This window comes from Ambystoma mexicanum, chromosome 1p, assembly GCF_040938575.1.
Source record: "Ambystoma mexicanum isolate Mex_15411 chromosome 1p, UKY_AmexF1_1, whole genome shotgun sequence".
Lineage (NCBI taxonomy): Eukaryota > Metazoa > Chordata > Amphibia > Caudata > Ambystomatidae > Ambystoma > Ambystoma mexicanum.
In genome coordinates, this window is record NC_090921.1 from 239,906,119 (window position 1) to 239,934,083 (window position 27,965).

The 27,965-nt window shown below is 47.5% G+C and overlaps 1 protein-coding gene across 1 annotated transcript in view; it reads left to right on the forward strand.

The window, feature by feature from the left end:
• CTC1 (CST telomere replication complex component 1) overlaps positions 1-27,965 on the forward strand; it is a 1,003,059-nt gene that overhangs the window by 96,072 nt on the left and 879,022 nt on the right. Inside the window, exon 2 of the mRNA XM_069646446.1 lies at positions 20,905-21,077. Within this exon, the coding sequence (XP_069502547.1) occupies positions 20,905-21,077 (173 nt within the window). The remainder of the gene's footprint in view (positions 1-20,904; positions 21,078-27,965) is intronic.

Genomic DNA, 27,965 nt, shown 5'->3' on the forward strand with positions numbered 1-27,965 from the left:
CTGAACTACTCCTGGTTTGATAACGACAGACCGCCATCTATTCGTATTCCAAGCCAGAAGATTCAGAAGTCAATCCGAGGACAATGCTGGAAATCAGACCTTGATATGAGGAACTGTCAAATGTTAAATGGGAATGTTAGAGGTGATATTCCTGCGAGCTTTACTTGGCATCAGAACCAGAGTCACAAAACCCTAGATTATATCTGGACAACAAGGAACTTGCTATGTAAAATCGATCAGTTAACCATCTCTCGTATGCCTCACCTGTTGTCTTCCTTTGGTGTGGACTTTTCCTTCTCTTTCTTGTTTGCCTTGGTCTTGACCCGCAGGTGTTCCTCGTAGAGGTAGGGTCTGTCCTCTCCAGTCGCCACCACAGCTTCTCTGGGGTTTCTGTACGGAAGCGCGGAGAGGCGGTCTGGGAGGACAGATCCGAACTGAAGAGGCAAAAGCTCTGCGGCACAAAAACCTTCTGGATTGTAGAAGATGAGAATCGTGTGTCGTGCTTGATAGTCTGGAAGAAGAGTATGCCTGCTGGTAGGTGACCCGTGAGTCCAGAGATAGCTTTGGCTTAGAAGGCTGATTCCTGTACAGCTGAGGTGTTGGTAAGGCCCTCAAAGAGCTTAGAGTGGATGGATGCGACTCTACTGTTGTGAGGACCGGTGGACAGATTAATAAGCGTGCAGCAGCTCCACAAAATAATAAGCTTGCAGCAGCTCCACAAAGTACCCGACGAGGGTCTCCTACAGGAATGGAAACAATGACTGATAGGTCAGTAGTGAGGAGCGCGCTGGAAAGAGTAGGACAGGGCAGGAGAGAAACATAAAAAGGGTAAGAAAGCCGCCGGGGAGGCGGTCGACTAAAGAGGGCAGGCAGAGCTGGGAAGGGACAGGCAGCGCGAGGAGGGACAGCTCAGAGGGAAAAAACGAACAGACCTGGAAGAGGTGGCTTAGCGTCTTACCCGCAGGGCGAGTCGTGATGGTTGCAGCGCACCCGGCTTCCGGTGCCTGACGCATATGAATGATCCTAGGTTCCGGGTGTCAGCCATCTTGGAAAAAGACTAGACTGAAACCCGCTGGAATGTAGCATCCTCGTGGGTCGTGATGCTCGGAATGCCACTGCAGTTGCTCTAGGGCTAATACGCCAGCGCTGCCACAGAGACCATCTGGGTGCTGTGACAGTATGCCCCCTTCTCATCCCTCACGGAACTGGTTTCTGAGGGAACCATTTGTGAAATTGTTGGAGGAAACGAGGGGCCTGAAGATGAGGGACAGGTTCCCACGTACGCTCCTGCGTAGAGTACCCCTTCCATTGGATTGACCCTCTGTAGTATCTGGAGTCACAGATCTCTTCAACCTCATATTCCATGGGCCTAACCCTAACGTCGGAAGACACTGGGGTTCTTTGTAACTTCCGTTGGTGTGGATCCACCCTTTACTCTTTTAGAACGGAGGAATGAAACACCGGGTGTATTTGGTTCCAGGAGGACGGTGACGAAAAGCCTAAGTATCTAGGAGATAGTTTAGAGGGATGAATCCAACGGGGAAGGTATTTCATGGACAGCCAAAACGTATCTCCTGGTTTCCAAGGGGGGGGGGTCTTGTCTCCGGTATTGGCCAGCTTACTTGTTCCTTTCCTTGGACCGAGACAAACGCTCATATGCCGTCTTATGGTTTTCCTTGATGAGCAGCAAATAGTCTTTGTCAGTGGGTACATTGGTAATAGGGCTGGCTACCATGGGGAAAGATCTGGGATGGTAACCAGAGTGGCAATAGAAGGGACTCCTAGAAGTAGCAGTATGCATGGTGTTGTTGTATGAATACTCTGCCAGGGGAAGGAGGTCGGACCAGGTATGTTGTATGGTGATGGTAAAGCATCGGAGGTACTGTTCGAGGGTGAGATTAAGTCTCTCAGTTTGGCCATTTGTTTCGGCATGATACCATTTGTTTCGGCATGATATCCTGAGGACAAATCCCTGTCTATACCCAAAGATGAACAGAGGGCTTTCCAGAATTTTGATGTGCCTCTGTCAGTGATGGAGACTGGGAGACCATGTAGTCTATATATGTCCCTAAGGAACACTGCAGCCATTTGTGGGGCTGTAGGCAAGCCAGGAAGTGGGGTGAAGTGAGCCATCTTGGAAAAAGAGTCGTCGGTTACCATAACAGTGGTATTTCCATTGGAGGCTGGTAACTCTACCATGAAATCCATTAAGATATGGGTCCAGGTAGCCTGTGGTACCGGATCTTGCTCTAGCTTGCCTACAGGTTTGGCCGTGGAGTGTTTGTTGGCCGCACACACAGGACAGGTTAACACATACTCCTTTATGTCCCTGCACATAGTGTGCCACCAGAAATTCTGGGATAATAATTCTTGAGTGGCTGCTACTCCCTTGTGACCCACAGACAAGCTATCATGACCCCATGAAAAGATCTGCCGTTGCAGGGAGGAGGTAGGTATAAACAGCCTTCCCTCACGGTAGCAGATTCCATCCTTCCAAGTAAGAGCCGGATCTTCCTGGAGTGATCTGAGTATCGGAACGGTTTCTGTCTCCATTCTGACTTTGTCTAGGATGGTGGAGACGGAGAATACAAAGGTCTTGTCTCCCAGGATCTTCTCCGCTTCTTCGCTATATTCTAACACCTCCGTATAGTGACTGGATAAGGCATCCGCAACAGTATTCTGTGATCCCGGTATATAGGTTATCCTGAAATTGTATTGTGAAAAAAAGTAAGCCCATCAGGCTTGTCGTGAGTTCCTACATTCCATCTGTTGCAGGATTCGAAGGTTCTTGTGATCAGTCCTGACTTCGAATTCATGGACGGACCCGAGCAACAAATGGTGCCATTTGACACAGGCTTCTCGGAGAGCCAGTAACTCCATCTCGATAACTGAATAGTTCTTCTCGCTAGGCCCCAGGTATGAGAATAGTAAGCTATTGGGTGTTCTAGGCTGTCACTGGCGACTTGTTGGAGTGCCGCCCCTAGAACTCCCCTAGAGACATCCGTCTCCACAACGAACAGCTTCCCCTGGTCCGGTTAAACCAGAATCTGGGCTGAGCAGAATTCTCTTTTGAGGGCCAAAAAGGAAGTGTCCTCTGATTTGTCCCAAGAAAATAGCCCGTCCTTCTTCAGAAGATGTGTGATGGGGAGCACTGTATCAGAGAAGTGAGTAATGAATCTCCTGTAAAAGTAAGCTACCCCAGGAAACGCTGGATCTCCTTGACCTACTTGGGGACGGGCCAGTCTGGGATGGCAGTGGTCTTCCTGGGGTCCATCTGGATTCCTTGGGGAGTAAGAACGAATCCCAGATATGGTACAGTCTCAACCTCGAAGACACACTTCTCCGGTTCGGCAAGTAGTTGTTCGGCAGAAACCTGTGCAGTTCCCTTAGGGACCACTGCAAAAGATTTAAGACTACATGTGTTTGGCAGTAAACCCACTTGGTAGCAGTCTGTACCACACAGATTCACTTGGTAGCTGTGGCTGAGCAGTCAGATTTCCCTCAAGAAGAGTTAGGCAGTATATAGAGTATACACATTAGGTACAGAGATACAGTAGCCCAAGCAAACACTGACCAGAGCTTTGGTGTAAAAGTATATAATTATTTATTTAAAGACACACTTGTAAATTACACTAGCACAAAGAGGTAAGTAAATTCAGCACACAGTCACTATTATAAATATATACAACCCTAATTACTTATTAGACAAGTCTTAATGAGAAACACCACTTATTTTCAGACAGAGGTGAGCGCTTAACATAAGATGGCACTCTTAATAAGTTATTAAAAAGGGGGGGGGGAGGCAGAGTTATGGAAGCACACAAATTTCAATACTTTTTAAAGAACCACAGTAAGGCAGGATAGGCAGAGTTATACTGGAGAGCAAGGGAGTCAATTGCAAGGCCCACTCTTGGAGAGAGCAAGCAGAAGGGGTCCAGGTTCACACAGTGGGGGTATGCCCAAAGAGTCTTTTAGATAGTTCACACACAAAGAATGAAATTAAAGTCAGGAAAAGTTAGCTTGGTTATCCCAGGCCAGCCCAGGTTAGAAGGTCGAGGCTTTACTGTCACCCCGAACGATCTGTCGCAAGGGAAGCCAGGCGGGACACAGTACCTAAAGTGGGCAGGAAGCTCCAGCGGGGGCAGTTGTTCCTGGCAGCGGGTGCAAGTCGGTGTTTCGTCCAGAGGAAGAGGAGGTCTCGACGTGGAGGAAAGATGAAGGTCGTTGCACTGCCAGGGAAGAAACCAACCACGGAGTTCTTCGGTTAAAAGGTACTACCCTTCTATTCGCGGTAGTGGTAAACCGTGGTATTCCGGTTGCTGGGGTGCTTGGCACGGGCAAGGCGGCCAGGAGATACTCCAGGAAGGCGAAAAGAAGGCAAAACTGGTTATCCCCACCAGTCAAAGGAAGAAGACTCTCTGGACTGGAGATCTCCTCTGTCGTCGGGAAGAGTGGTGAGACGGTTCAGCAGGGCTCCACCGATGGTGTCGTCGTTGCAGGTCGGCTCAGCTTCTCCCCCCTCGGATTCTTTGGTCCTGTGGCGACTTCTGAAGTTCCAGTCCCGAAAGCCCTGCTTTTATGCAGAAAACCCCCATTCACTCAGCCTAGCTATCACTCAAACATGCTAAGTGGTGAGCCGGCCGGCTCACCAATTGGGCCAATCATACAAGAGTGCGACTTGAGTTGCCAAGGCAACTCAGTCCAGGGTGCCTAAACTCCCCTCCCACACATCCTGCTAACCCAGACAGAGTGGCACCACTTTGGAGGGCTTCTGTGGAGAAGCCCGCCAAAAAGTGGAACAAAGGGCTCAACTTGGGTTGGAGTCACAGAAGAGAACACAAACGCCATTTTAGAATCGAGTTCTGGCAAAAAATACCAACCGGTGAATTAATATAAAATAAATAAACCGGCGGTATGTTTGAGGTTATAGGAATTAAATAATTAAAGTTGGTAGCCTCGAACAATGGGAAAATCCCATAGAGATATATTCACGGTCGAATATAAAAAGTAGTATCCACTGCCACCAGCCAAAACTCGATCAGGGGGGACGGAGACGTGCCCCCTCGAACAACAGACCCCGGGGCAATCGAATTGCCCCGACCAGTACGTCCACAATATGATGGTTTGTACTGGTTTCTGTTCATAATTTGGGACTAGTAAAGCCAATGTTGACTTTACATGCCCTGGGAGATAGTAGTCAGTCCCAGGGTATGGAGTCTATGTTTGGGGGTCGCTACGACACCCCTGGGTTACGGCACGGAGGGTGCTGTGTAACCCACATCAAAAACACATGAAACCCTATGGAGTAAAAGACCCCATAGCCCATAAAACACATGGAAAAACAAAGGAACACCTCAAATCATGTCTAAGCGTGGGAGTAAAAGAGCACTCTTAGCAGGAGAAAAAAATAAACCCCAAAAAATCCAGCAAAGCTGCTGGGGGACACACTAGGTTTGGGAAATTAGCCTTTACAGAGAATTCTCCCTAACAGTACTTTATTCTGAGACAGTCGTTGTAAGACTTCCTTGAAGTGTTCTCTGTGCGAGGACAAAGAGGATATTGTCAAGATAAATTATGACGTACTGGAAGAGAATGTCAAAAAACAACACGTCTATAAACCGTTGGAATATGTCTGGTGCGTTCACCAGGCCAAACGGCATGACTTGGTACTCATAATGCCCACGGGGTGTACGGAAGGCCGTCTTCAATTTTTCTCCTTCCCTTATCCTCAATAGATGGCACACTCCTCTAAGGTGCAGTTTGGTGAAGATCTTAACAGTCTGGATGCCACTAGGAGGTCGTTGATGACAGGCATGGGATAACGGTCCTTGATCTTGATTTGGTTTCTGCCTCTGAAGTCGATGCAGGGGTGCAGTTCTTTGGTATCTCTCTTGGGGACAAAGAAGAGATAAGCTCCAGCTGGGGATTGGGATTCCCTTATGCGTCAGTTGGCAAGGTTTTCATCGAGGTAAGTCCTGAAGGCCTTCTTCTCCGAAAGAAACAAGGGGTAAATGCGCCCAAAGGGGACCACCAACCCAGGCTTTATTTCGATCAAGCAGCCCTTCGGACGGTGAGGAGGGAGAAGTCTTGATTGTTGATCCTCAAAAACCCAGCGAAAGGCCTGGTATTCTTCCTGGATCTTTTGTAGCTCTTGGATGAGGAGACTGCAGAGAACTGGACCGTAGACAGAGGCTACCTGGGGTTCCGGAAGGTCTTCCTCGTGCTAACAATGGTCCTTATACCTAGGGTATCCCAAAAGCACGGTGTTCCTCTGCCAATCCATAGAAGGATTATGGTACCGTAACCAGGGTATTCCCAGTATTACCTGGAAGTGCGCAGCCTTGATGATTTCAAAGACTATGCCTTCTGGGTGATGGTCGATTACTATGCCGAGGGAGATGGTTTGTTGGGTTATTGGACCCGAGGACAGTGGGCGTCCGTCCACGCCTTCTGCTGTCTGAACTTCCATCTCCCTTTCCAAAGGAATCCCATTTTGAGTTGCCCACGAGCTGTCCATGAACAAGCCGGCCGCCCCGGAATCCAGCAGAGCCAATACCGCCTTTTGATCCGAAAGAGGTGACGTGAATGACCACCTTGAGAACTATGAGACGGTCATCTGTAGGTCTTGAAGAGGTAGCATGGTGAACATAGGGACTTATAAGCATCCCTCGACCTCTCGTTCCTATTGAGGTTGAGGACGGTAGTTTCTCGGCTGTCTTGGGGGTACCTCTGGCCAGTCCATTAGAACATGCAGATTCGATCCGCAATACATAAAAAGGCCTTGACTGCGTCAGCGCTGCCGTTCGGCAAGAGTAAGCGGGCCTCGTGTGACTCCCACTTGCATAGGTTCCTCTGTTGTCGAAGACTCCTTTGCCGGAGGTTGTGGCTGCCCCCGAGATTTACATCTTTCCTCCTGGCACTCTTGTTGACGGGATTCGATTTGCAAAACGGCAGAGATGAGGTTGGCCTAGGGATCTGAACCAGCTCGTCCTTAATGTCCTCAGCCAGGCCACTGATAGATGGTGTATTGGGCAGATTCCGGCCAATCCTCTTCCTGTGCCAGCTTTTTGAAACGGGTGGTATAGGCTAGAACATCTTGATTTCCTTGCCTAACATCTAGCAAGGATTCGTAAGCCTGGAAAGTCAGTTCCTGCCTCTCAAACATGTCCCGCATGGCTTGCACAAAGGCTTGGTATGTGGCTACAACAGGGCTTCCGGCAATGACCAACGGAGTGGCCCAAGATACAGCATTACCGGTTAGGTTACTGACCATGTACCCGATCTTAGCCTTATCGGTAGAGAATGTGTTCTCTCTGAAGAAAAATGGTATGCGTCCAAAAACTCCTTAAGCCTGTCTGGTGTGCCATCGAATTTCCCAGAAGTGAGTGTTCCAGTGGGGGAATCAGAATGAACAGCATCTCTGGCCGTGACCATTCGTTTAAGTGTATCATTGTCTGCCTTCAATGCCTGAAGTCCAGCCGAGAGCCCATGGATGGCATTAATCCGCTCTTGCATCTGAGCCATAGCTTTTCATTCCTCCTTTTGGCATTGCAATCTCTCATAATCTCTCTTGTATTCCTCACCTGTTGAGGACGGGTTGTCTTCCTTCGGTGTCTCCTTCTCTTTCTCCTTTGCCTTGTTCTTGACCCGCAGACGCTCCTCGTAGAGGTTGGGTCTGTCCTCTCCAGTTGCTAACACGGCTTCCTTGGGATTTCTGTACGGAAGCACAGAGAGGCAGTCTGGGAGGACAGATCCGAATTGAAGAGGGATAAGCTCTGCGGCCCAAAGACCCTCTGGATGGTAGAAGGTGAGAATCTGGTGTCGTGCTTCACAGTCCGGACGAAGAGAACGCCTGGTGGTAGGTGACCCGTGAGTCCAGACATAGCTTTGGCTTAGAAGGCTGATTCCTGTACAGCTAAGGTGCTGATAAGGTCCTCAAAGGGCTTAGAGTGGATGGATGCGACTCTACTGTTGTGAGGACCGGTGGACAGATTAATAAGCATGCAGCAGCTCCTCAAAGTACCCGACGAGGGTATCGTGCAGGAATGGAAACCATGACTGATAGGTCAACAGTGAGGAGCGTACTGGAAGGAGAAGGACAGGGCAGGAGAGAAACATAAAAAGGGTAAGAAAGCTGCCGGGGAGGCAGCTGACTAAAGAGGGCAGGCAGCGCTCGGAAGGGACAGGCAGCGCTCGGAAGGGACAGGCAGCGCTCGGAGGGGAAAAACGAATAGAGCTGGAAGATGTGGCTTCCCGTGAGTCATGAGGGTTGCAACGCACCCGTATCCCGGCGCCAGACGCATTTGAATGATCCTAGGTTCCGGGTGGTGGCCATCTTGGAAAAAGACTAGAACATAACCCGCTGGAATAGCGTCCTCTTGGGTAGTGACACTCTGAATGCCGCTGCAGTTGGTTTGGGGCTCATACGACAGAGCTGCCACAAAGACCATCTGAGTGCTGTGACACCATCTTAAAAACAACTTGAAGTGATTACGATGTGCTTAAGTTAACATGGCACATGTCTCGTGAGCTTCCATCGATAAAATACTCTGGGAATCTATCGATCAACCAAGGTGCGAATAGACTACGCATCAACAAGCATCAGATTGACGCCTTAAGCACTAGCATCTCGTCAAATTTGCTGTCTCTGAGCAGTCAAACTATGCCCCCTTGCTCCTACAATTTTTAAAGTTAAAGAATATGGAAAGAAAATCAACTCTCAAACGAACAAACACTCATATAGTGAGATAGTCGGTGAAACAAAAAACACTCTTCACAAAGATATCAAAATTCAGAAAAAAACATTTCTTGCCAAGTCTCTAGATGCCATCAAAAAAAGAGATAGAAATATCGGAATTGGCTGAAGTCCTTCGTGCAAATTTGCGACCAAGTAAGAGCTGAAGGGATTTTGGGACTCATTGCGAAGCATAACGCAAGACAGATTTGGGCAATCTTAAATCAAGGAGCGTTGAATCAAAATGCAATGATGGCAAATGGGCTCACCTCTAAAGCTTGGGAGACACATTTCGCATCTGTATTTATAAAACCGCCCACAGTATTACCAAAAGCCGAATTAGGGAGCCACGCCGGAATTTTTGTGAGTCACTAGAGGATATAGCTCTAGCAATTCAAAAACTAAATAACTTAAGGGCCGCGGTCCCGATGGCCTCACTAACATAATGTTAAAAGCGAATAAAGAGCGCTGTTCTCAATTTATAGACATGCTTTTCAGAAAGATCTCAACAGTCTCGGGAGGATAACTCGGCGTCAATGTGCTCGCCTTGGCAGCAAGACGACACGGAGCACCACAGACTCGACACCCCGGGTCCGCGCTTTGAAACCTCTGGGTATTAAGCGCGTTATAAATAACCTATCATATCACTAACATTGAAGGAACTTCCCCAATCATGGTCATCTGCAGTGGTGGTACCAATCTTCAAGAAGGGCAATCGGGACGATCCAGCCAACTATCGCCCGATTGCCCTACTTGAGACCATTGGTAAGATTTTTGTGGCTTTCCTTCAAAGAAAATTGACAACATGGGCAACTAATGCTGGTATGATAGATTACCGCCAAACTGGATTCACGAAGGGGGTAGGCACGGAAGTAAATCTAATTTTACTGAATATAATAAAACTGGAGGCCTTAAAAAGACTCAAAAACTATTCCTCTCATTTGTGGATTTGCAGCAAGCTTTTGACAGCATTAATCGAGGCTTGTTGTGGATGAAACCAAAGAACTCGTCCTGTCTGGCAGAGCTTCTTCATCCTGTAATGGCATTACATTCAAATGCATGAATTTGAGTCCGAATTAATGAACAATGAGATCTCACAAATGAAATTGTGACGGAAAAAGGCGTAAAACAGGGATGCCCAGTAGTGGCTTTACTCTTCAAACTGTTCATTGACGATTTACCAATATCCTTGAAGGAAACAGTAATTTCCACCCAAACTAAATGGGCAGCAGATCAGCTGGGCCATCTACACGGATGATCTAGTATTGATGGACACAACGCAGATTGGGGTGCAAAGGCTTCTAAGCTCACTACAAGATTACCTTCAGCATAATGATCTTGAAATAAATGTAAACAAGACAAAAATGTTCAGTTTTGGCCCAAAGTTGGGGAAAAGAGATACAAACTTCAATGGAAAGTTGCTGGAGAATGTATTGAGACTATGGGCCTCATTACACGGATTCCAATACTGGCAGCATTACATGGCCTGGAGGACCTGATTGCAGCGCTGCTGCTACAACAACAGGCTGCACAGAGGAGAGGCAGGAGGAGGAGGAGGGCCAGACAGGCACAGCAAGCACCACCACGCCACCGAATCATACCACAGAGGCACCCACCAATTCCCCGGATCAGAGCCAGTCCATTTAACCTAACACCTGAGCAGATACACACCCTGTACTGTCTGGACCGGGACACCATCACCAGCATCGTGGACATGATACACAACGACATTGTGAGCCTCATAGATATCCATCCCCCCTCTACTCAAGGTGGTGACAGTGCGCCACTTCCTGGCCACAGGAACCTACCAGCATACAGTGGGGCAGATGCATGGCATCTCCCAACCAGTATTCTCACGCATACTGAACCAGGTACTCGGTGCCCTCCTGAAGCATGCACCCGAACACATATCCATGCCACGGACTGCCCAGGAGAGTGCAAACACCAAAGTTGGCTTCTATTCACTGGCAGGCATCCCAAGTTGCATTGGGGCCATCGACTGTACACATGTGGAATTGGTCGGACCACATCACAATGAAGTAGTCTATCGAAACAGGAAGCAATTCCACTCCATCAATGTCCAAATGGACGTTCGTGGCTACTTGGTGAGTTCCAGGCCAAGCACATGGCAGTGTGATTGGGGGGGGATAGATAGATACTCCAACTGGGTGTGCATTGGGGGGTAGATAGATACTCCAACTGGGTGTGCATTGGGGAAGTTGATAGATACTCCAACTGGGTGTGCATTGGGGGGGTAGATAGATACTCCAACTGGGTGTGCATTGGGGGGGGGGGGTAGATAGATACTCCTACTGGGTGTAGCCTGTAGTCCGTCGCCCAAATGCACATACAGATGTACGCTAATGGGCATCTGTGAGGGCAGCAACGTACTTGGGATGAACAGACATGCAAGTATATGCCACACGACACAGCTGACAATCCAAATCTAGTGACATCAAACATCAATCCTCATCCACATTGCACGACACTCCATGCCACGAAATACACAAATGTCATCCATGCCGTCAACATAGTCATGCCCTTGGATGCATGCAAAGGGATTCCCCCTAGCTATGGCAATGCACCACAAACCCATGGCACCACTGAAGTGTTGCCTCTCAGCATGGCAACAGCAATGTCGGAAGGACAGTACACCACCAGTGTGGTACCAAATGTGCCTGCCCACAGGGACACCAATGACCTGGCCTCACCCAGGACATGGCAGTCACTGTTGGAGGCATCAATGGGGCATGTCTACTTGCATGCTTGCGCTCACCTTTGCACAAAGCAGTCACACAGACCATATTCATTGATGCAGTTGAATGTGTACATGAATCACAATGATAGGCCAAAGTATGTGACATGAACAGGCCACACATGTGTCAAAAAGTAACAGGAACCCATCCCTCCCCCCATGTAGGTGATGCCGGCTATCCCCTGAAGAGGTGGCTCCTCACACCTGTACGGAACCCACAGAACAGGCACGAAGAAGAATACAATCGTGCACATACCCGTACCCGCCTCGTCATCGAGCAGACTTTTGGACTTCTGAAGTCACGGTTTAGGTGCATTAGCAGGTCTGGTGGCGCCCTCCTGTATGGCCATGGAAGGTGGCAAAGATCACCACGGCATGTGTCATGCTGCACAATATTTGTATGAGATGGAATGTGCCACTGCCCCCTGACGTTGAAATGGAGGCACCTGATGAGGATGATGACTGGGATGTGGATGGAGGTGAAGGGGATGCAGGTCATGCAAGAGGGGATGGCCAGGAGGGACGTGCTGTGAGACAGCATTTGATCAACCAAATATTCTGAGTAATATGTAGTCATACTGTCACCTGTATATGGCTGGTGATGCACTGGTGTCTGTTTGTTAACTCACAATGGACCTTGGCGTCAATAAATTGATCATACACAATGAAGGAGTCAAGGCATGTGTTTTGCTCAAACAGTGTATTAATGAACAGAAACAGAAAAATGTGCAAGTCCCCAACCATCCCGCCACCCTTCCCACCTCACCCCCCACAACTGTCCCATCACACCATTCCCTCCAACCCCCCACAACTGTCCCATCACACCCTTCCCCCCACCCCCCACAACTGTCCCTCATGAGTCTCCAACAATGTATGTGTCCAGGCATGCACAGAGGTCAATGGACATTCACGCCCTATTGTTCATTGCCAGGGCCTGCATTTGGGGGCTGGCTGGAGGTGCGCCTGGTGGTGCGTGAAGAGCGTCTGAGTGGGATTGTCTGCCGCGAACTGGTGGTCGAAGAGGTGGCAGACTGTCCTGGTGGAAATTGGCGCTCCATTGCATCTGCGATGCGTGTTAGCACCTCCCGGACGCGTATCAGCTCCCCACACAGCCTGTCTGTGCACGACTCCATTCCCTCCCTGGAGTGCCTGGATGTCTCCCTGAGGTCAGCCCTGAGACGGGCAACCTCCTCCACATGTTGACATACGAGGTCTGTGAGAGCCTGCTGGCGCTGGATGACGCTGGCAGGTCAAGGGCAGTGGCGGCCTGTGGTGGTGTGTCTGCTGCGCATCCTGATGCTGGCTGGTGTGCAGATGCCGCCTCTGGGGGGCTACTGAAGGCCTCCATGGACTCGTGAACAGTGACGTGCGAGCCAGGTGTGTGTAGGGGTGATTGCTCAGGGGTTACAGCAGGGCTTGGGGTGTGCATAGGCAGATAGAGATCTGTGGGCTCATCCACGTCGGACAATGGGGCAATGGTTGCCGCCTCCCCTGCCGAACTGGCAGCAGCTGAGGGTGGACCCTCGGTGGCGGTGATTTGGGGGGGAGTGGACCTCCAGAGGCGTGGCAGTAGGGTTTTGCGTGGCACTGGCAGTGGCGCGCAGGAGTTGTTTTGGACGCTGCAATAGGGGCCTTGGCCTTTTTCCCCTTGATGTTGTTGGTGTGTCCTCGCTGGGCTGTGGCCTTTTCCTCATTTGCACAGGGGGTGCCTGGGATGCTCCCTCGCTGTCTGTATGCGAAGCTGTCGGGGACAAGAAGGGGGATGTCATTGGTTATGGTCGCATGTACTCAATGCAGGCTACATCATGAATTCATTTGGGGCCGTTTGAACTTCATTGTGGAGGAAGCAGGTGAGGTGTCATTTCAGTGCCTCATCCATCCAGTGTTGTGTGTGGCACTTGGCTCCGTTGATGTATGCATGTGTGTGTGTTGGGGTCTGGCGCTGACATGCGCAGGATGGGATGCATGTGTGGATGCCGGGCCATCCATGCTGTGATCCAGGGCTGCCATTTGTGGGGACCTGTACATTCACATTGCATGCTTGCATCAGTGCACTTGCCTCCATCAGAAGTGTCTAGCACGCCGTGCTCCATCCTCCCGACTCCCTCAATACATTCTACCCCGATGAGGTTTGCGCATGTCTCCTCCCACTCCTTCAACTTGATCGGTGACCCTGATCCTCCAGCGGTGGCAGTCTTGTGGTTCTCGGCCAGGATCATCCTGACCCCGAGTCTCAGGTCGTCCCATCGCTTTCTGCACTTGCGTACAGTGCGCGTGCTGGTGCCTACAGCACCCACTTTTGTTGCCACTTCGGCCCAGATTGCTTTTTTCTTTAGGAGGGTCTCCCGCCGCATGTCATTTGCGAAGAAAACTTCTGCATTGTCCGCTAAGGTCTGAGTCAGCATCACTAACTCCTCAGTGGAGAACTTCTCCTTTCGCTGGCGGTCTGTGTTTTTTTTTTAGTGCCTTGGGCATGGTAACAGTGTAGCAATGGATCTCAGGCAGCAAGGTAACACAAACAGGTCCAGGGGGCAGTGGATGGCAATGGAATGTGTTTTTGAAGATGGCCGCCGTGCTCTTTCCCGTTCCTGTGCGATGATGCTATTACCGGTTCCGGTATTTAACGGTCACCGCTATTAGCGGTGGCCGCTATTTGCACGATGCGTCAAGGCGGAGTTGCTATCTGCACTGTCGTGGAAGGCGGTAAGTGACTTTTGGGGGAGATTAGCGGCAAGGCTGGAGGGGCATTACCGGCATGGCGCAAAGCTTGTGTCCGCGTACTCGTAATGGTACGCTATTAGCGCCCTCCTACGAGGGCAGACACGTTAAGGGTGCCATGCCGGTAATTTGCGGATTTTACTGCACAACGTGTAATGAGGCCCCATGTCATTTATACGATATCTAGGAGTCCTCTTTAATAAATCTATTCGCAAATGGGATTGGTCTCAAGCAATGCGAATGCTGTCTTTACAAGGAGCAAAACTACATGCCGAATACGGGAAATTCACCCTAACACCGATTTTGACGTTCCACTTACAAAAAGTCATCCCAACTATAACCTTTGGAGTGAAGCTCGTTGGAATTTGAGTCAAGTTATCTGGCTGTATTTAAAGGAATTTGTTTGGTGAAAAGTGCTTAAATTACCTTCTAATATTTCAGCAGCAGCGATTCGATGCGAACTGTGTCTAGAATCAATATGCGGAACTGTCCTTTGGAGATCTATAGTGGCACTAAGAAAATGTGTTTAAGTCAACCCACTCCTCCGTATCGTATTCTAGCTTCATCTGAAGAGACACCTCATTCTGGACTCCTAAAGATCCGAGTAGACAAAATCAGAAACATTCTCAACATGCTGACATCAAGATGGAAACGGTTTTGGTCCACCCTCAAGTAGCAAAGAAAAAGAGTTGGAAATGGATCCAAAACGTTGAGAAACAAAATAATCTAGTTTCGTCACTGAATAATGGGCCTGCTGCAAATGGCATCGACCAGTAACCAAAATATTTTTTTTAAATTCCTTTGCGCTATCATGAAGACCAGTTTCTGAGGTTACGCTCAACGTATATAAAACAAAGGAGATGCTGTTTCTGAAACGAGACAAAGGAACTCGAAATAACTTATGCAGATTTCGTAACGCCAATATTGAATCATCTTAACACTTGATCATCGGATGCCTCGAATTAAAGGTGCAAAGGTTTCTTTCCTAAGCAAATTCACCCTCCTGACTGGAGGAGTGGTGGTTTATGATGCTTGCGGGTAATAACGTTAATTTTTTATTTGTGCAATAATTGATTATATGGACAAGATTCTAACACCTACATACATTTTGGAGAACTTGCGAAACAAGTCAGAGAGACTAGTGCGAAGGGGGGTTATGAAGAATTGTGATGATATACTTACTTTGAAAGAAACTGAATGAAATGTGTTAAAATGTAATACAAACTTGTATAAACTAAATGTTACAATACAAAAAAAAAGATGCAAGTGGCAATCACAGACCTTGGCAGGAGAGTAAACCAAGACTGTGGTACAAAGAGAGATTAGACAAAGTGAGCATTGTGAATTATCAAGCGAAGTGGGTCTTGGACCCACATCAGGGAGGCATACCCTGACCAGTAATAAAGGGGATTACAAACTTTACGTATACAGATGATATTTGGAGGCCTTGGCAGGGGAGTAAACTAAGGCTGTGGCTTAAAGAAAGATCAGACAGAGAGAACTGGGAGAGTAACCACGTGAAGGGCCTCTGGGACCAACGCTGGGGAAACACACCCCTAACAGTAATAAAGAGGAATACAAACTTTACATATACAGTAGTACTCACAGACCTTGGCAGGAGAGTAAACCAAGGCTGTGGTCGAAGAGAAAAGTTAGAGAACTATAAGAGCAACCAAGTGAAGGGGGCCTGGGACCCATGGTGAGGTCATACACCCCAAACAGTGATTGAGAAGAATACGAAGCTTGCATGTATAAGTGACACTCGGAGACCTTGGCAGGACAGTAAACCAAGGTTGTGGGTGGAAGAGAAGACGGATAGAGAGCACTGAGAATTCAAGAACATTGAGTACTCTACTTGGCAGGAGAGTGGGCCAAGAGGACGGGTACCGAGAAAGGATCAGGGACGCTCAGCACAGCTTTGGAGAGAGAACCAGGCTATCCTTTATTGTTGCAGCATCTGAGAGCCATACCTGCTTAGAAAGGGTCAGAGACCCTCAGCACATCTTGGGAGAGAAGACCAGGCTATTCTTGCTTATCGCAGTACCTGAGAGGCGTAATTAGAGTAGGTTCTGGAACCGGTAGCAATTGAGAGGAAAATCTGAGCACAGCTTGGAGAGAGAGAGAGAGAGAGAATCAGGCTATTTTTTATTGTCGCAATACTTGGGAGTCGGTGCTGCCCACCAAAGGCCTGGGACCCTGAAGATGGCTTGGACAAGGTGTCCAGGCTATTCTTTCCTATTACAGGGCCTAGGAACCAGGCCTTCTAAGTAAAGAAAAAAAGCTTCTCCTAACCATTAAAGATACAGAGACAAGTCTGGATAAAATAGAAAGACAGCGGGGAAAGGGAAGCAACCCCCTCAGTCTTCTGGAACTTTTGCTTGCTTTTTCTACACCTTTTTGAAACCTATGTTTTGAACTACAAAGCGGAGCTGCAGGTTAACAGTCAAGAGACAGTTCCCTTTTCACCCTATGTTATGTTTAGTTTGTGAAGGGTAGATTAGGATTTGTACACAGGACAGCAAACTTTACTTTGGACATTCTGAACAGATTTCCTCCAACTCCCCCTCCACCCCCATTTTCAACTTACCATTCGCATGTCCATGTCTTCATCTTACACCCTCATATCTCACCTACGTTGGCATCTGTGTAAAAAGGGTCTCTCTGGGTAGGATTTCTTTTTCCGCCTGAGCTTTCACAAGTCTCAATGTGGGGCAGATGATCCTCGTGTGTGTTCGCCTTCTGGTTTTTAGTAGGGTTCTGAAATGAAAAGAGGAACCTCAGCCCGCATTTTGGGTCATAAGTATGAGATGATGAATTTTGATACTCCACATATACAAGTTGGCACATGGGGATGAGACAGGAATTGGGCCCTTCCTCCACTGCCACCGTCACCCTCTGGAGTAGGACTGGCACAGGATTTGCAGACATAGTTTCTGTAGTCAGACTTGCATGTGTCCCATTCCCCATGTGTAGCTGTCAAAACACCTGACAGTCTACCATAGAGCAACAGCTTCATGCAGATAAAGAGCCGAAGCAACATTCCATCTTTGTGTTCCAGGGCACACACCCCTTGCTTACTCTGCAAAGCCTGTTTGCAGGCACATCTGATTCAGCAAGTAGTGACGCTGAATCTCAAAACACTGCAGTCCTTGATCTGCACAGAGTTGCAATTCTGACCCACTGCACCAGAACCTCTGACGCACATTTGCAAGTACTTGGTATCTACACCAGCATGTAAAACTGTATTCAGTTGCAATAGAGCCGCATTTCAGGTACCGATCCAAATTAAGGCAATAGCAAACATTCTAGCATTCCCTACTAGTATTACATAGTCTGAAACCTTCTCTGGAGATGCAGACCATTTTCAATAGATGCAAAACAAAGGGGGGTCTGGGAAACTCTACCAGAACGAACACAGCCCAATGACCGGTTCTTGGGTGAATAACCCCTGGGAGAGACTCTACTAAGTCTTTAGCTCACTGTCCCTTCCACAGAGAAGAAATGTCCCTGCATATCAGTCTTTGTCCTGCCTAGGGGCAGTCCAGCACCAAAATGCTAGGCAATTCTCCTCTGAACAAGAATACTAACAGCAACCCCATACACATGTTTCAGCCTTGTTGGGCATCATCAGTGAAGTGAAGCTGTGCCTCTCTAAGAACAGTGAGCAAGGGGTCCACGTCTGGATCGCCCTGATTGCGGGGACATTTCTTCTCTCTGAAAAGAACAGTGAGCTAAAGACTTGGTTGAGATTCTCCCAGGGGCCACCCACCCAAGAACAAGTCAGTGGGCTGTGTTCGCGCTGTTGGAGAGTTTCCCAGACCCCCCTCTGTTTTTCATTTTCAATATGTGGCTGTCTTTCTGGTGGCGGGTGGTGGAGCTGTATTAGATGCAGGGACTTATAGCAATGCACTTGTGGTTGCAGACTGTAAAGGTGCAGATCTAAGGCTCAGACACAATGGTGGCATGTTTTTGGGTAAAGAAGAGCGTGTTGGAAAAAGGCTTTTATATCCCTAAAGCTAAGAAGGGTTATTGTACCCCAAAGGAAACTAAAGAAATTGACAGGAAGTCCAAAACTAAAAAGTCTATCACTCTTGTGATGAATCTGATGGTGTAATTACTCTTTTTCCGGCAGTGACCTCTTCCCATGTGGCCAGAGGACAGCAGCTGCTACCTGATCCTGATCCTAGGGACGGCTATATGAGGGAGGGAGACAACCTCTGAGAGAATATCTTGGCACCATTGGGTGAGACATGGTATCCCCTTCTTTCTTTTGAGGCTACCCCATCCCTACCTAATGCCTTGATGGAATTCTATAACACCTCTCCTCATCCACCTAAGGAAGATGCTGAAGACCTCCTACTGAAAACTGTGTACAAGTCATCACAATCTGACATTTCCTTTTAAGGTTGAAGAAAACACCTTTTTAACTCCTGTCTGCAAGTCATCTACAACTGACTTACCTTTAAGGAACACTTACCCAGACTTTGCCTATGGAAATCGGGAATGTACTTCCAGTCACATAAGTACTTGAGAACTGTGACGAGGAAGATGAATGGAGGAATGTAGTTCAAGAAAGGCCAGGAGCACAGGCTGCACTCTAGTCATTTTGAGTGCATACCTGTGCGCAGGACATTTCAACCAGGAGAGTAGCTGACTAGAGAGAGTTGCAGGAGAGAGAAATCTGTTTCTCTCTGTACAGGCCGAGACACCGCGAGGCCAGACAGAGAGAGTGCCGTGGAGCCAACTGGCTCGAGAACTGAAAATAGTAAACCTGTCTGGAGGAAGACATACGCTGTGGGATCTCCAGGAGCCAAGCGAGGGCTCACCAGCGTTCATAGGTGCTTAGGAGCAGCTTTCGCCTTACCCGAGCCTGAAGACACAAGAAAGAAGAGCCCAGCATAGAGAGGCAGAACTATGAGAGGCGAAAAAGGCGAATGAAAGGGAAACTCTGAATAACCGCTGCCGGCTCACTGCGCACGAAGGGTAATGCACCAGCCAAAGCTGGTGAGTCCTCCTTGGGGAAATATGGGACGCCGGGCGCATTGGTGGCCTTATCGAAACCAAGTGACTGAAGTGACTGAGGGAGGGAGGGACAGGAAGAGGGAGATGGATTGTTACAAAAGCGTGAGAAGCAGAAACATACAAAGCTTTAAGTTTGTGAATGCAACCAGTGCACAAGTAAAATAAGCCCTGGTCAAATAAAATACCAGGCAAATAAAGTAAATGAGACGAGCAGGAATCAGAGGAGATGTGTGCAGAGCTCACCTGATGCAAGCCCTGGCAAGGAAGTATAGCAGGTAGTGGCAAGAGTGATATATGAGAATGTTTTGTCTAGGAAGTATACCAGGCAAGGACAGATTGAACATTGTATAGTGAATACATGAATCAGAGGTTTGAGAAAAGCAAGTCAAGGTTAGCAAACTGGCTACACTGATCATAAGAAAAGGAGTGAAAACCTGGCAAAAGAGTACATCAGATATCCTGACAAAGACAGAAAGCCAAGTTGGTTTACACTTTTCATGAAAAGAAAGTCCAAGGAACTGACATTGTTGAACAAGCAACCAAGGGAAGAGCAATCCAGGGGAAGGGAACCACCCTCTGGAACAGGGCACTTTATCCTGTTGGAACATTTGTTTTGGAGCTACGGATTTTTCCTCTTTTGAACGTTTATAAAACATGCAAGGCCAAAGACTTTATCCTTTTTCACCTTAGAGTTTATTTTGTCAAAGTGTGAGGTCCAGGATAGAACTTTGGACACAGGTGATTTTGTTTTGGACATTCTGACTTTGACAGACCCATTGTTTTGCTTTTTGATAGGGAAAAACCTCTAGAGCAGGAACAGAGAGGCATTTCCCCAACCCCCATTTTAATTAATTAAAGGTTGTTAGCCAAAACATGAACCCTTTGTGTCCGAGTCTCATTCCTGGATCCTCACAATGTCTAGTCCAAAACCTACTTCTGTCCCTAACACTAATACTCTAAGATAACTGTGCAAGGATGGTCTCTTCTTGGAGTAAATAGTGTTTTTCGTGTTTTCAATTAACACAAATGTTCCCAGTTTCGCTGGTAACAAAGTGATGCAAAACAATGGTCCAAAATACAGGAGTCCAATGCAAGGGTTGTGCTACTTTCCCCTAGACTTAGTCACTGGATAATTCACAAAATAACCACAAGTAATGCTTTGGTCCAATCACTGACATTCGGAATCTAGACCGCTCACTCTGCTTCACACAAGTGTTCCTTGGACTTGCAGCCATCTTCTTCATCCCAGTACCAGCCTTAAAGTTATATACATGACATTTTGCACTTTCCTGCTTTTCAGTGTTGTCATATAGATTAGGTGGACTGAGTTGACATCAAATATATTAACTCTATCCCGGGGGGGGGGCTGAGGAATTTAAAGTTGGAGCAGGGTTTGGAGGTATTAAAGCGGGGTGATCCCGCGTTCCCTGGTCATGGTCGTCCCCAATCTGATAGGAGGGTTCCTTCCCCATGTGATCCTCCCTCATTGCACCACCCCCAAGTGGACTATTGCACTGTTTACGTACCGCCCTGGCCCCATGGGAAGGATCTCCCCCCTAGGGGAGAAGCGGCAACATCCTCACATTTGTCACAGAACTAAAGTGGTAGAACATGAGGCCTTTTGTATCCCTGCTTGACCTGTTGCATTGTGTTTCCATTCTCTCAATTCTTATAGGAAGACAATTGGCTGCTGGATGCTGAACGTTTTACAGAAATAGCCCTATTCCCAGCAGGTGACCTGTCGCAGTCTCTCCTAAAAGATGCAATAATCAAGTGCATTGTGAACGTTCAGCGCTCAAGCAGTAATGATGAAGGAAGTGGGCCAGTCACCTTGCCTCTCAGTTACAGGTAACCGCACCCCAGCTGACTTTTCAGTAAATAGGACCCTGTGTGAACAACAGCGTTTAGCATCCAGTTGGTTTGGCTGTTAACCAAGGCACCATGACCCTACAATGCAAATAGAGTAGCTGGCAGCACTAGGTTTAGAAAGAAAGTTGGACAGGCTATAGTATCCTGATACGGATAAAACAATTAATCTTTTGCTAAATGCGTATGTCAATTGTTGGCCAAAAAAACGTACAACCACTGTTAGTATATATGTGATTGATTGTTTGTATTTTTCTACACACATTCTTCTGTCTGTGTTCTCTGACGATTGAAAGGTACACAGACTCCTAATGAAGCTGTCACCCCTGTGCCAAGGGATGGGTGGGGGACGCGTACATGGCCAGTATGCTCAGTGCTCTAGGTAAGATTTGGAAGTGGTGGGAGTATTGTACATACTATATTTTATAGTTGGGAGTAAAAAGGATTTTTTAGGGTGCAAAAATGTAAGTCCAATTCCTAATTATAAGCAAGTAAAATATATTTGAACTGGACAAATTGAAATGTTTTTGTAATAATTATTTCTTTGCGCTTATTTATGCACATTAAAAGATACAGGTTTACTTTTTCCGTTCGGGCAGTTCTTCCTGTGGCACTTACTATGTGTACGACTGTTCCAAACATATTTCCATGGAGCTGTGGGGATGAAAGCAGGGGCACAAGGTTCTATGTGTTTGTATTTTTACTCCCTTTTTTAATTTTGTTTGGTGTATTTGCATATTTTTAGGGAGTATATACGCTCCCTACAAGGGGGCTCTGTCTATCACCCATTTGTCGGGAGGGAGGGGGGGCATACACGGTCGGTACTGCCAAGCCTGGGTCTGGCAGACCATTCCCGGCTCTGCAGGCCCCCCTGACTTAATTCATTGCTCTTTAAGTTCCTTAACAAACATATTTTATACAATAGGTTCAAAGTGTACCGACTTTTCGAAAGGTTGTTGGTTAGCGATAAAGAAAGCTTGCTAGAAATGGCCCTGTGCCAGTATAGCTTAATGCTCTCCAGGATTTAAAATATTTCCTTCATGTTTAATAGATAACGGGGGATTGTCTGTGTGTTCTATACTAGCACATAAAACTCCTGTCATTCTGATCTACTGACTTAACTATCTGTGACGAATCAACTTCTGGAGCACCTGTGGTCCATGGAAGAATATTGGTTTCTAAACCATCAATCCGCCCCAAACCTATAGTATACCAGAAGGGATCCAAACAGATTGGAAACACAATCAAGGCTCATCTCCGAAAGGTTGTGGATCGCTGGTTAGTTGAAATACAGTGAAAATAAAATTATTACCCAATGATCTAAGGGACTGTCCTGCTAATAATAAAGTAGATATTTGTATATGACCTTATCACAACAGACAATTCTAACAACAGTATAAACTACAACTCACCCTGTACAGGAATTCCGCGAACAGACTGTTTCAAAGAAGTAAAAGGGATGCACTCTAGATACTGGAAGGGGGGTAGTCGGGATAGTAAATAATCGCAACAGTTCAAGGTTACTTGGCTTCAGTACACCAGGAGAAATGGGTCTTACAATGGCTCTTTGGGCCTTCGGAGAAGGACCAGGGGGACAGAACCACAATGTACCTTGTGCTTTTAGGTGTTCTTGGTGCTCGACAGGGTTGAGTCGGTTTGAGGGTGTTTTGCAGCTTCTGTGATGAGTTCAAGATGGGAGACAGCTGTGAGTATCAGGCGGCAAACAGTTCGGTGAGCGAAGCTGGACGGATGGCTGCAGGCTGGCCTACACAGTGGCTTGGGATCAGGAATCGTCTCAGTGCTGGACGGGGGTTCTGAAGCACTGGTCGAGATGTCTCGGGTGTCTTTAAGCGATTGCGGTGTAACAATGGTCAGCGTTGGTCGGTTGTAATTCTAGAAATTCGACTGGCTCGAAAATGTCCTTTAATGCGGACGTCGGTAGCTTCCTGCCAATGCACTTTTCCTAGCTTCTTCACTGGGCTTGTCGTCCTTTAAGGCGGATGACCCAAAACTGAGGTGTGTTGCAGACAGCTGGCTTGTCCTTGCTTTCGTGTTCTGAGACTCTCTGGCACTTCCCACCTAGGAAGCTTGCGACAGAGCCTACTAGGACACGCTGTGTGCTGCCTGGGTACCAGTTCTGGGGTCCTCTGGATTCAGTATCTCCCTCTGTTCCCTGGGAGATGTTTAGGTGAGGGATCTTGCTTCCCTCTTGGAGGTCGTGGCCTTCCTGCACTGGCAGAAGATGTAAGGTAGACTGTACCTTTAGCCAGGGTCCAGTGATGAGTTCTTCCTTCTGCTTCTGATGAAGCCTTCAGATGATCTGCCAAAAGAGGGGCTCACCCTCTTGTAAAGCCAAATGAGCCACAGTGATTGCCTACCTAAGCCTACCTTAATGAACCAATCCTGGGGTCCACACCAACAATCTCCTTTATACGTGAGGTCATAACTATAGTGCTTTGCAAAAGGAAGGTTGAAGGGGTGAAAACATGTGATACTAAGTGCCACCGTTCTCCTGTCTGTTGTGGATCAAGGGGGCTCTCTGGTTAATTGAGCTCTCTGTGGTTTCTGATTAAAGCAGCATGTCTCCCTTGAAGCTACGTCAAGACCAGACTCTCCGTCTCCTGCGAACCACATTCTCGTACTTTATGAATGGGGTCCCCATGTGGGGTGGACTACTGTAAACACTCAGTACCAGACATGACAGTTCCCTGCCATCGATACTGAGGGTGGGAGCAGGCTTCATGTTGACACAGTTATATATGAAAGGTTGTTGGGGTTTCCGGTCTCCTTTGTCAACCTCTGCAGCCTGGCCCCATGTGGGCCTGTTTGAAGTAAATTCTATTTCTATGATAATCGCTGCCAGCATTTGCAGGGCCCAACAAAAGAGCAGGGCGGATCCATGAAGCCTTTGTTAGTTAATCAGGCTGGCCATGACAGGGAGATGGTTTGGTTTTCCCCTTCTGGAGATGCATTTTGTACTCCTGCTGTCATATCCCAACTAAATAGCACAGGTGTAACGCTTACCTGTACTCCGCGGGAGTGCCCAGGTCTGGTGCAAGTTTTCTTGAATAGTTTTCCTTAGATGAGCATCAGCAGGCAGATTCTGTAATGGTAGAACATTGATGTAATTCCTTGGAAATACCTAAAAAACCTTTCAGCTATCCACAATGTCTTGAGTTTAGATTTACTCCAAAAAATGATTTCTCAGTAGAAAAAGGATGGCCAGCTCACCTGTGTTCTTAGTTTAATGAGATCTCCATCCTGCTCTGGTGCAGGGGCGCACGTTCTGAAGAGTTATTGTTGGAGTAACACCATCACTAGGGAATGTAGGAATTTTCAGAGGACTAGAGCATATTGGGGGAAAATACTAGGGCAACTGGCATATGGGAAGTATTGCTAATGGCAGACCGGCTATAGAAGGGTTTTTTTCCTGACTGGAGCCTAGTATTAGGATGAGTCACTTAGCAGAGCTAATAGGAATATTTAGTAATGAGGCAGTTGAGGATTCTGGAACTCGTAGAGCAGGAAGGCAACTCTACGCATGGAGCATGCGGTGGATAAACATAACGTACTGTAGCTGCTTAATATCTTTTATGGTACTCAAGTTTTTGTATTGAGCGCTGAGTTGGCAGACGTAGTCCACTTTTAATTAGGGACGTATTTAGGGATAGAACATGGAACCGTGTATGTAACGATCTATTTACACACGGAGGAACAACACAGTTTTTGCCTTTACCCTTCCGCCTATTACGGCAGAGACTGCGATAACAACAAGTGGAACTCTGACTAATGGTAGAACATAACTTGAGATAACTTTTAGATACACGTTCACTGGAAACACAGAAAACTGCAATTATACTGATAACTGGAAATGTATTACTTGCGTGCCGTTGAACGAAGGAATACTGAGTTTTCGTTCAGAGCTGGAAACACCTGAGGAATATGTTCGGACGAGCGCGTCTGACAGGAACGCCTCAGACAGTTCCGTGAGGTGACAGGAAAACAAAAACTTGGCAGAGGACTGGGCGGGAAGGAGATAAGGAATGAATAGGGAATAGGAATTAAATAAACTGGGACAGAATGAAATTAGACTGCAGGAACTGTGAAAACGAATGCTGACGGGGAACAGCGAACCGAGGTAAGCGTTGCACTGCAACGGCAGAAAACAACGCAGATCTCCAGGGGGGCGGGGCTGAAGAAGGAAACCATGGTCAATGCATAGTCCTACACTTCTGAACCCTGGGCATTTAACTGAGTGGCCATGTTGAGGTATCAGGAAGTAATTCGCCTACCATAGGAAATACCACTTCAGGACCCAACTTGTGTAATAACCGAAGAGTGCCAGGCTAATGACCAATTATTTCTAATTCTCTTCGGATTAACTGAACTAGGAATCTTGCCAGTGATCATGACAACAGGGCGGACTTTGCCTATACGCTGTGTCCACCCAGAGTACACAGGTCTATGCGTTTATCGTGCTGTGAGCATAGAAAAAAGTGTGTGTATTAGCCCTGCACATTTTCCTGCGGTTTGCGTACCACCATTCCATTTAATTAAAAATATCAAAAAAGTGCCGGCGAGCGCACACCCATCATGCGGCTGGTCGAATTCCTCACACTAACTATCACATAAGATTTATTTATGTAAGAGAACCAGTCCTATTTACTGAATCAATTCAGGTCCCCCGATTGTCTGAAATGGCAGGCATTCTAGCCCTCAAATGACTTAGAATATTCTGCCATCTGATCCTCCTAAATATTTTATCCTGATTCCATTCCAAAGCCTTGGCACCCTTTTCAGTTCATGCAGTTGTAACCAGCTAGTCCTAGGAACTTCCTGTATAGGAAAAAAAAATATACATTTTTAGTTTTGTTTTAATTTCTTTTATTAACGTTTCTAAACAATTGGTTCAAAAAATGTGCAGTGATCCCAGCCTTTTAAATGTATATGCAAGACATTCTAGAAAGAGGCAGGTTCATTTAATGACCTCAGTAAAAGTGGGGTTTGAGTCAGTATGGTCAGGGGAGGGCTAGAATGGTAACATTTGCAAATGAAAGCCTCAACACACCTCTATTTAGCTGCTCAAATCTGTGCCTTCTCCTAAGACAATTTAACAGAGTGATTAAATAATCCCTGGTTTTTAAATCAACCATTTTGTTTTGATGATGTATGCATATTGGTAATATGCATGTCCGCGGGACCCGATGGGTCAACTGATGAAACAACAAGGTGGTACCTTGCCCCCACGGACAGGCTGCCAGTCAAACCATATGATATGATATGATAACCTCATGGTCACTAGATATCAGCCGGATTCACTGGTACGTATAGCTCTCCATAGCAATTGAACATGGCTATATCGCTCCCGGGGCACAGCCACTCACCAATATACATCTGAAATAATCCTGACTCGACTTCACAACACACACCACCACTGCCAATAGAAACAGCTGAGTTCCATGAAATAAACTGGTGCAGCTGTGTACATAATCAGTCTCCTTGATTTTCCCACTCTCCTAACAGTCTATCACAGCACCAATCCACTATTCATATCTACATGGTTCACAATTTGGGACATAGCCACTCGTACCTACCTTCAGGCAGGCTAAAAATGCACTCAAGCATTTTAGAATCCACCCTCACATCTCAGACCTCCAAGGGCGTTCACCCCACAGTGCTTTGAGCCCATACCAATGGCAGAAGGGGCGATACAAATGCCCTATAACATAACAAACAATTACTACAAGCAGGTACCTTCAACATCCATCGCGACTCTCTCAATGGGGCCTCTGTTCACTTACGCAATCTGTGCTACACTCTCTCCCTCTCTATCATTTCTTCTGGCCAAACCCACTCGGCCGGACACACCCTTCATACTCTCATCTCAACCGACATCCCTCTCTCTCACACTCTCATTACCTCTCTCTTCCGGTCTGACCACTCTCTACTCTTATCACCGTGATCTTCTCTGTCCCCTAACACCTCCACCAGCACTGCCAGTCTGCTTCTCAGTCATTCGACCGATATAGTGCGTCAGTCACTGCATTTACTTCTTCCTTCATCCCTCCTCCACCCCCCTCATTGGACTCTCCTTCTGACTATGTTCTTGCTAACCTCCACCTCTCCATCCCTAACACCCTGGACATCCTTGTCCCTGTCATGTATATCTATATGAAGCCTGCCTCTAAATGCAACTCCTTGTATGACTCTGACTTGTCTGCTTTGAAAAGCAAGTGCAAAGCTGCATAGCGGAAGTGGCTGGTATCTAGCTCATCCTCTGACAAACTGTCCTGCTGCCTACTTCAAAGGCAATACCGCTTCTCCATCTGCTCCAAGAAGAGGAACTGTATCTCTGTAACTACCAACAACACGGCTGAATTTGCCAATCCTACCGCGGTCGTCTTGCCCTCCTCCCTTCCCTCTCCAGGCCCTCTACTCTGCACTGGCCACCCACTTCTCCTCTAAAACTCTGGACTTCCTGTCCTCTCGGTCTTCTGCTCCCCTGCCCCACCAGCGTACTCCCCTCTCGCCTCCCTTGGCCGCCACCTGCCTCTTCCCCCCATACTCCCCTCTATCGCTCCCATTGCACCAAATGAGATTTCTAGAGTCGTCCGCTCTATGAAAGTCTCCTCTAAACAGGTACTCCCAGCTCCTCCAAAACCATCAAGGACAACATTGCCTCTCTCACTCCAGCCTTGGGTGACCTCTGCAACCAGTAATTTGCCACTGGCTCCTTCCCCCAACCCTCAAGCACTCTCTTGGTACCCTCTCCTAAAAAAAGCTGTCTGTTGATCATTCTTGCCCTTCTTACTATCACCCTATCTCCATCACCCCTTTCTTGGGCAAACTCATGGAGAAACTGGTCATTCC